A 9,919-nucleotide genomic window follows, 5' to 3' on the forward strand; every position below is an offset into this window, starting at 1 on the left:
CTGAGAGAGACGGAGAGGGAGAGGGAGAGAGAGTGACAGAGAGAGACAAAGAGTGGGAGAGGGAGAGAGAGGGAGAGACAGAGAAAGAGAGAGGGAGAGAGGGAGAGAGGAAGAGAGAATATAGAGAGAATGTATCAGAGAAAGGACAGAGGTAATCTTTTATTCCTGGAATGGCCGACAGTAAATCACATCTGTCTGGTTCTCTTAATCTGTTTATTCTGTAAGAAACCCAAACCAATTACTCACATGAACCAGAGGGTGTATGTGTGTGTGTGTGTGTGTGTGTGTGTGTGTGTGTGTGTAGTTCTACAATCCTGCATGCATGTCTGTGTGTGCGCGTGCGTGTGAGTGCTTGTAAATCATCAATCAATCAAACTTTAATTATACATCGAATGCAACTCCATGTGCTGAACATAAAATGTTTGTGTGTGTGTGCGTGTGTGTGTGTGTGTGTCTGTGTCTGTGTGTGTGTGTGTGCGTGTGTGTGTGTGTGTGTGTGTGTGTCCTGCCAGCTGTCTGCCCTTGTGTTAGGGCTACTGGAGTAACAGGGTGTCTTACTGCAGATTTGCCTCCAGCAGTGGTTATGTTGGCATCTTGACTGTACCAGTTTGACTGCATGCTTGGAAAGCACTGGATTCTTCAGCATTCAGTTCTCATAACATACCATAACATATTTTGACGATATATGTCAAAATATGATCTTCAAAAACACTGACCAAAGCCAAAACAAAGTGAACCATTTCTCCAAACACCCCATGCATATACTCACGCATACACGCACACACACACACATGCACGCAGACGCACACACGTGAAGTCACCTGAACTTTGCCCTTGACGAAGGTGGTGATGTCGTTCTCGTTGTCGAAGATGGAGAGAGTCTGCAGGAGGTTCTGCTCCAGCCACTCCCAGTGTTCTGTGATCTCCTTACGAGAGGTCCCTGGGAGAGGGGGAGGGAGAGAGGGGAGGAGGGAGAGAGGGGAGAGGGGGAGGGGAGGAGGGAGAGAGGGGAGGAGGGAGAAAGGAGAGAGGGGAGGAGGGAGAAAGGAGAGGGGGAGGGAGAGGGGGGAGGAGGGAGAGAGGAGAGAGGAAGGGCAGGAGAGAGGGGAGGAGAGAGAGAAGACAAGCTGGTGAGGGCAGGTCACACACTCACTGCTTCCTGTCCCAGTGATTCTACTTCCCTCATGTCATCCAGGAACATTGCATCATACTATACTATTACTGTATACCCTTCCCAAGCTCACTCATATGGCATACTAATCTTCACCCAGAGGTGTGCATTTTGTCACTCCCCCTCATATTATTCAATTGTCACTTGGTTTTGTTGTTGTTGTTTGTGGTGTGAGCTGCTGTAACACCTGAAATTCCCCTTAGGGATCAATAAAGTACGATCTCTCTATCTCCATTTAAAAGCATTGGATTGGTGCAAGTGTGGCTGGGTGGAGAACAGGAGTTCAGGCTAGTAGTATGTGATTTAGGTTTCACTCATAGGCAGGGTAGTAGTGTGTGATTTAGGATTCACTCATAGGCAGGGTAGTAGTGTGTGATTTAGGATTCACTCATAGGCAGGGTAGTAGTGTGTGATTTAGGATTCACTCATAGGCAGGGTAGTAGTGTGTGATTTAGGATTCACTCATAGGCAGGGTAGTAGTGTGTGATTTAGGATTCACTCATAGGCAGGGTAGTAGTATGTGAATTAGGATTCACTCATAGACAGGGTAGTAGTGTGGGATTTAGGATTCACTCATAGGCAGGGTAGTAGTATGTGATTTAGGATTCAGTCGTAGGCAGTCTGAGCACAGAGACGACAGTAACAAGCTCTTCAGCCGGCCAATTAGACCTAATCTAGACAGCCACAACTCACAAACATTATACCCTGCCCACGGTCTCCTCTCCGCCTGGACAATTTACTGCCAGACATCTCTATGGCTACGGGCTACGGCAGGCTAATGGGCTAATTAGCCATCAGACGTAGTACTGTGAATAAGAGACAAACATTGTTCAATATTGTAGCCTTAAAAAAGATAACAAACGACGTGTCTATGAGCTATCCTCTGGGATGGAATACACATATCTGTTGATGCATTGGGTTATTTTCAAGCCCCCCAAAAATGAAATTCAAACCATTAAAACACTATCCATTGGGATAGCATTTAATTCTTTGTGGCTTGAAAATAATACAATGCATAGCTTCTCCAGGTAAAGCTACGTTCAGAGCCATGTTGATATAGATAGAGCTCGAGCTACTTAGCAAATAGCCGTAGCATGAGTGGAATCTGAGAAGGGAAGGGGGGGGGGGGGGGGGGCAGAGCCTGCAAGCACAGAAACCACAGCGCAGTGTGCTCTAATGTAGCTACTGTGAGTGCTGCTCATCCTCCATCATTCTCCCCGGCAGATAGCCCGGCGTGGAACATGTTTTCCCTGCATTAGAGTGGTCTGCTGCTGGCAGACTGATCTATCACTGTGTGTGTGTGTGTGTGTGTGTGTGTGTGAGTGTGTGTGTGAGGATAGAGGACAGGGAGGGGAGGGAGCGGTTGCCATTTCAAAGGGCAGCCATCCTGAGTCCTCTCTCTGGGCTTCCATTTCTGAGAAGCAGAGGCTCTTCAAACCCTCAGTATTCTTATCTTATTCTTTCCTCTGTCAATATAGGAGGACAAAGCTAACACCCACACACACACACACACACACACACACACACACACACACACACACACACACACAGACAGACAGACACACACACACACACACACCTAATCTACCCTCTCTGACATCCCTCCTTTAACCCCTGGATTAAGCTACAGACTGCTGAGTTCCATTGTGTGATGCTTCAGTGAGCGGAGAGATGGATTTCGGAGTCTATGAGAACCAGACCCTGGTCCTCATTACCGCTGTGTTTCTGACGCTGTGACATCTCCAATTACTACACCATCTTGTAGAGAATAATAAATCATCTTCCATTTCGCCATCCTTTGTGTGTGTGTGCGTGTGTGTGTGTGTGTGTGTGTGTGTGTGTGCGTGTGTGTGTGTGTCATCAGTCTAAATTTAGGCATTTGTGATCTTGTGTTGTTGAGTCAAATTAGCACTATGCAGGAGAGATGACATTGTATAGCTGACACTCTGGGGTGCTGAAGGCGTGAAAGGATGATTTGGGTTTTCAGTCAGTAAGACAGTATCTTATCGGGGGTTGACAGCTATTAGTAGCCTAGTCTATTGGCTTTTTCATAAGCTCAGTAGCTTAATAGAGGACATTCAGGCATGTTACATCTACATTAGCATTTTTGGCATTTAGCAGACGCCTTTATCCAAAGCAACTTACAACAAATACATTTCTCTAAGTAAGTGAATCATCTATCCATCAGTCATCGCAAGTCATACTAATCTATGCCAGGGCCACGGGCCATTGGCAGTCACAATGCTAGAAAGCTTTTTTTCTATATATATATATATATAATTTACAATAGAGAAACTGCACAGGGTGGTAGAGATTGCAAACGTTATAGACAGATTGTGGACATGTAACATCACTGTGCGAGTGAGGTCAGTGTATGTAGCGTGAAATGGCAAACCAAGCTACTTTAGCTAATGAGCCAAAAATATTGATTCCGGGTGTCTGTTTCCCAGACATCCCCTTTAAGACCATTGGGGCATGATGTCATGACTGGGGTTTGGAAGCCAACAGGGGGATAAGCAGGATGTGAGGACATCATGCAGGAAACATACAGTGGGCAACATGTGTATGTGCATGTGTGTGTGTGTGTGTGTGTGTGTGTGTGTGTGTGTGTGTGTGTGTGACAGTATCTACAGTCCATACCATGGGCGATGAGCCAGTAGACTAGGGAGTCAGGCGTCTGGTAGAGGATCCTGTACGGAGCCACGCGTGCGCTGGAGTCCAGGACCACATCCAGAGTCCCCACCAGCAGACCTGTGGGAAGGGCCGGGAATACCGTGGTTAGGGCGGAAAAGAGGACGGGAACACCTGGGAATATCATGACCAGATCATACACAACAAAAGCATTGGGGATATTGTGAATATTGAGGAATGCACCTATGGCCGTTGAAGGATACAAGACAAAACTGTAAACTAACAGACTCTAGGGCAATTATTTCTCTTGTCCCTGCAATGTCGAGGAACTGAAACCTAAGAATTTTACTCTTGTATAAACTTGAGTGAACTTGAAAGAGATGTAACAATACACTTGAAACTTGATCAGCTACGAGGAAGAGAATCCTGAGGGCTAGTCAGGAGGGTAGAACGTTCCAGGACGTTTGCGTAGACAGGTGCTGTGTAGAACAGGCATGCGTGTCTACTGTGTAGTCACGTCAGGTCAACACAGCGCATTTCTGCAACGCTGTGAACGTTTCATCTCACTTCATCTACACTCCTCGTTGTCTGAGAAAGGGAGGTGATACATTTTGGCCTGATGGGCAGGAGCTGTGGTGTTGGTGGATGTATCCACGTTCGGTATTGTGTGTGCGTGCGTGCGTGTGTGTGTGTGCTGTCGTCCTGGGTGTAGCCATCCAGCCTGCCAACCAAACGTCCCTACGGTATAATAAAGATTGACTTGAATTTCGGCCTGATAAACAGCAGCTGTGGCTTTCATCCCTGACTCAGTGCTGTGTTGGGGGGAAGTGAGACGGAGTACAGATCAGGTTTCCTCTGTGTAACCAATCGATCAGGAGCGAAGGTGAGGCTAAAGTCACCTGGGAGAGAGGACGACTCTCTCCTCTAATTGAATGAACGAAGCACGGAGAGAGGGATGGACAGATAATGGACTGCCGTTACACCCGCATGATGACAGCCGAAAGAAAGCGACGTCTCCTCACCTACGCAAGCGGAGTGACGTTTTTTAACCAAAAGTGGGCACATACTTTTTTTCTGGCCTCACTCACTTTGCATATTTCACAACAAGCAGTTTTACTAGTGTCTGTCTCAAGTTTGAAGTAATTCCAGGTCAGTCAGGCGACGCTGCACGTGTCTGGCAAGTTGTTTACGACAGTTTGTTTCATAAATGGCATTAAATCGGTCGTCTCCGATTCCCGAACCCTGGCTAATATCGGCCCAATGCCGATGGTCAGTAACGGAATGGTGCATCTGTAATAGCTGGTGTCACCTTAGGCTGACGAATACAAGGATATAGTGTTGCCTTTCTTCTGACAAACACATTGCTGGGGCCGCAAAAACAAAAGAAGCCTTGTTGAGTTTCATACTTTGTGGCAAGGTTAAACCTGTCGGTCCTGTATGGAGTCGTCTTAGTTTGCTGAGGTTTAACACAGGAAGTTGGAGGTGTTATGTACAACAGAAGAGACCAGTGAAGAAGTAGTATGGGGAGAGCCACGATGAGTGTTCAAGATATTTAGTCTTCAGTTCAAGAATCTTGGATACTTGCCCCGATGCCATAATACAGGCTTTTAAAATAATAATGTAATCTATCCCTATAACAATAAACATCATAAGTAGACTTTGTTTTTATCCAAGATCTTTCTCCTCAAGAGAATTATCCCCTAACATGATACAACACAGCGAGTGAACATGAGGCATGTGGTGCATGTGTATGAGTTAGATGAGGGAAGACCTATGACCTGAATTTACCCCTTTAATCCATATTGGGAACTCAAGAGAAACCACACTGTTGTCCATGTGACCATGTCCCTTTATGTTTTCCTCTACTTTGACAGACACACACACAGACACACACAGACACACACAGACACAGACAGACACACACAGACACACACAGACACAGACACAGACAGAGACAGAGACACACACACACATACAAAGGGCTGAAAGCGGATAGCCTACAGAACTAAAGAAAAACAAGATGTACGGAAATTTAGCTGCAGTGATGTGATGAGAAATGCTTCCTTTGTTGTGGGAGGGAGGGGGAGGGAGGAAGGGTGGAAAAACCACTGTGAGTTCATACAGTACAGCTACAGCGGTGGAGAACTGGTCACATGATGCTTTGTGTTGTTATAGGCCTAGACTGAGAAGCAAGGTCAGAATCAGGGCCTTCTATTGTCACTAGAAAAGCTGCATTCTCCGTTCGGCTGGGTAGTTTTTCTTTTTGTAACCTTTTTTGTTAGAGTGGGGGGAAACTAAATAAATGTTCGCATCCGTTTCTATTCTTTCCCTCTGCATCATGCGTTTGGTAAAGTCACTGTTGTTGGGCCTATTTTATCTCCCCTAGCTCTGACAGCGAACCCCATTGCCCCCCCCCCCAGACGTAAGATCAATAATGTTTCAGATAACAGGAACCTGATCCAGGCTTTGATGAAAGGCCATACATGTCGACTTTGTCCGTCTTCCCCTGTAACCAACAGCTCAGAAGTTCAGTGTTTCCTTGTCAGTAGACAGAGCGGCTGGATAAGACAGGCGCTAAAGCAGGAGGTGATTGGGTAGTGAGGGGGTTAAGGACAAAGGTTAAATGGGTAGAGACAGAGAACAGGTGAAGTCTAGGCCAAGTATCTAGGACATGTATATATACAATTTTGTTGAGTTATGAAATTGTGAAACATTGGAACATGACTTCTTGACCCATGCTGACCCTACAATGTCATTGGTCAATGTGCCGTCATCCGACATTTCACAAACTGATTTTTTTAAGTCTGATGACCTCGGTCTGATTTAGAGGAACTGCAACACCACAACTGGTACCTCAAAGAGCGCTGCCCCTGTAAATGACATTTAGGTTTTTTTTATGTTTCGGAGCGTGAACAGCGAACACACCCCTGACGCGGGCAGGACCAGCACGGCCAGGCTCGCTGCTCCCTCTCCTCTCAGCGCCAACTGGCACACCGCCGGTCCGCTCAGCATTTACATAACAATGACATCATCCCCAGCCACACCACTACACGCTTTGTGTTGCTACAGTCAGGCTTCTCAGACAGAAACAAAAGGCTGAGAATCTGAGTCGTTTTAGGGTCTCATTTTCAGTTACTGGCCTGGCAATCGTTTTTGGAGCTAACTTTCAGTTTAGTAATTAAAGAGAACTACAATTAAAGGTTGCCTTTTTGCTCCTGGGCCAATGCACTGATATGAGAATTTGGGCCTGGTCCCCTCCTGGTCCAAGACGGTACTGCGCTGGCTGACAGCGAGGAGAGACACTGACACTGGTTGACACTGAGACACACGTCGCTCAGCAGGGGAAGGAAAACACTGCCTAGTTCCACATCCACTGTGAGAGCTGGTTTAAATGACAGATGTACCAGAGAACGCTCCCGGATTCAGTAACCTCAACTATGCGCTAGCTCTCTGAACATAACCGGGCTAATGCGCAGGTCTTCCACGCAGGAGAACAGGGATTGAACCCCTGATCAGTCCAAGGTTTGGACGGACTCTAGCCTCAACAGGGACTCTAGCCTCAACAGAACGTAGTCTATCATTGACTTTCTAACTGACCCATTTCTCTTAACACACAGTCTTATTGTATCTGTTCTTAAGAATTAAGGAAGCGCCATTCCCAATGATGGGAGGTTGTTCCGATTGTCATGGTTGTAATGATAAATTAAACATTGGCAAGTAGACTGAATCCAGGTCAGACTGAATGAGACTACAGTGTCCTGAGAGAGAGATAGAGAAAGAGAGAGAGAGAGAGTGAGAGAGAGAGAGAGAGAGAGAGAGTGAGAGAGAGAGAGAGTGAGAGAGAGAGAGAGAAAGAGAGAGAGAGAGAGAAATGTTGAGAGAGAGAACAAAACAGAGACAGACAGAGAGAGATAAAGAGAGCGAAAGAGAGACAGACAGACAGCCAGAGAGAGAGATACATGGCATCAGTGTCCTCAGCCACTAATTCTCTGCGATGTGGACCTCCTGTTGTTGCCTATCTAGGGTGGAGTGAACGAGGAAGGAGGAAAAGGAGGAGAGAGGAAGGACACCAGAGATGATTCAGCATGAATAAGTGTGACTCTCTCTGTCATGTGTCTCTGTGGCATCCAGACATTAGTCGGAGTATGCCCGTATCACCAGCCATTTTAAGCTCTGTGTGTTTGTGTGTGCCTGTGTGTGTGTGTGCCTGTGCTTGTGTGTGTGTGTGTGTGTGTGTGTGTGTGTGTGTGTGTGTGTGTGTGTGTGTGTGTGTGTGTGTGTGTGTGTGCGCGTGTGTGTGTGCTGCTGTATCACTAACACTCAGTTGTATTGATTGGAACTGTTAGTGCTCCCAAGTGCCAGAGTCAGTCTTCTCTGTATGGGGAGCTAGGACTACGTAGGCCGGCTTCATAATGTCATTACTGAAGGAACTAAAGCACATAATCAATAATGATCTTTTCTATAAATCTATAATGGACAAACAGTTGTCTAACGTTAGGGATGCTGATCAATATAGTCGACTACATTTGGTGAATATAATATATATATAATAATAATTATTATTATTATTATTAAGAAATGGGGAATTCAGTGTACAGTACACCCTATAGGCCTATGGGTAAATGAAATGAACACAAAAATAATGCCAGTATTCTACATACAATTCACACCAACATGAAGATGACACTATTGCGCGTTACCATACCATGCCACCGTGTTCAACCAGACATGGACCCATTCAAACATGCACCTGCATTTGTGTAGTATCGGGGTCACGTGTCTCTATTCATTCATGCCATACAGACGACCACTGTCGCCTAACCTACCTAACCCTGGTCATTGACACCTGTCCCTCTCTTACACACCACCCCACCACCCCCCCCCCAAAAAAATCAATTTTAACAAAAATGGAGATAGAACCTTATCATTCTAAGCTCACAATCTGTGCGCATACATAATGTCAATCAACGGAGAGTGGCCAGGGACAATCATATGGCCTTGCGTGTATCACAGAGTAAAACCGTTTCATGATTCTCAGACATAATATGCGGGCATCTGTTCTCGCTCACCGGCTAGCCCTCCTCCTCCGTCCCCGTGGCCCTTCCGTTTCTGGAGGATGAAATAAGGGTTCGCCCGCTCGGTTATCCACAGAGCTCCGGCTGAAAGCACCTCTTCGGGGTTGACCCACATCTTCCCCGTTTGGTTCGTTAAAAGCACATCCAATCCAGCTGATTCACGGTGCAGGCGCCTGTCTGTCTGTTGAACTGGAATTGCTGATTGTGTCCGTCCCCAAAAAATCCTAAAAGATCATCTAAAAAGGCCAACTCGGTGGGGTGAATAGTACGACAACGGTCTTCTGTCTCCGCTAAAACCCAGATAGGACAAAGACACTATTCGATGATCACCAAGCGTAGTGGATTAAGACACGCGAACTGAACTGAAGGTTCGAGCTCAGATCGGTGCCGCAAACTTCCACGCACGGCCGCGGGCACCGAGGTGATCAGATTCCAGCCGTGCACGTCGATTAGCCTATGCCACAAATGGTAACCGACTCATTCTGCAGACCTCGAATAGGAGGAACACCAGTGGCATTAAAAAACACTAGTGTTTAAAAGCAGAACAACCGAATCTTAGAACCGATGTCTGCAGGTTCGCAAGGATGGAGGAGAGAGAGAGAGACGGTTCAGTTCGGTCTTTGTTGTTCAGGTGCGATTCTCTGCCTGTCGCCGACGCTTAACTCGTTGAACGACCGACTGTTATCAACACGAGCGATGGTCCGACAACAAATGATCAGTGTCACCGCGCATGTTGTTGTCTCTTCGTTGTTTTCTAAACACCATAATATAAATGCTGCTGGCTTCCAAATCGAACAATTATTCAATACAACCTATAGTCTATCTCTCTCTCTCTCTAGCGCCGCTGCCGCACAGACGCGCAGTACAGTATCAACAACGCGCGTCATGGACTGGCCACATCCTTACGTCACCTTTGTGGGAGGTGGATGGATGCATGATAAAGGTGTCAGAGAAAGTATGAATGAAAGTGTTTGACATGGTAGAATAATATGTTTAATAACCTAGGCTAGGAACATGGTTATGAATACATTTTAAATGCCTT

At 46.3% G+C, this 9,919-nt stretch overlaps 1 protein-coding gene across 1 annotated transcript in view; it reads right to left on the reverse strand.

Annotated features, from left to right (window-relative positions):
• Positions 1-8,992, reverse strand: part of tbc1d9 (TBC1 domain family, member 9 (with GRAM domain)) — a gene marked incomplete at both ends in the record, with an annotated part of 28,663 nt that extends 19,671 nt beyond the window's left edge. The window contains 3 exons of the mRNA XM_080533191.1: positions 822-940; positions 3,812-3,922; positions 8,872-8,992. Coding sequence (XP_080389317.1) covers positions 822-940; positions 3,812-3,922; positions 8,872-8,992 — 351 coding nt within the window. The remainder of the gene's footprint in view (positions 1-821; positions 941-3,811; positions 3,923-8,871) is intronic.
• Between the last annotated feature and the right edge of the window lie 927 nt (positions 8,993-9,919).

The sequence above is a fragment of the Nansenia antarctica genome, assembly GCF_963989245.1.
Source record: "Nansenia antarctica genome assembly, chromosome: 6".
Lineage (NCBI taxonomy): Eukaryota > Metazoa > Chordata > Actinopteri > Argentiniformes > Microstomatidae > Nansenia > Nansenia antarctica.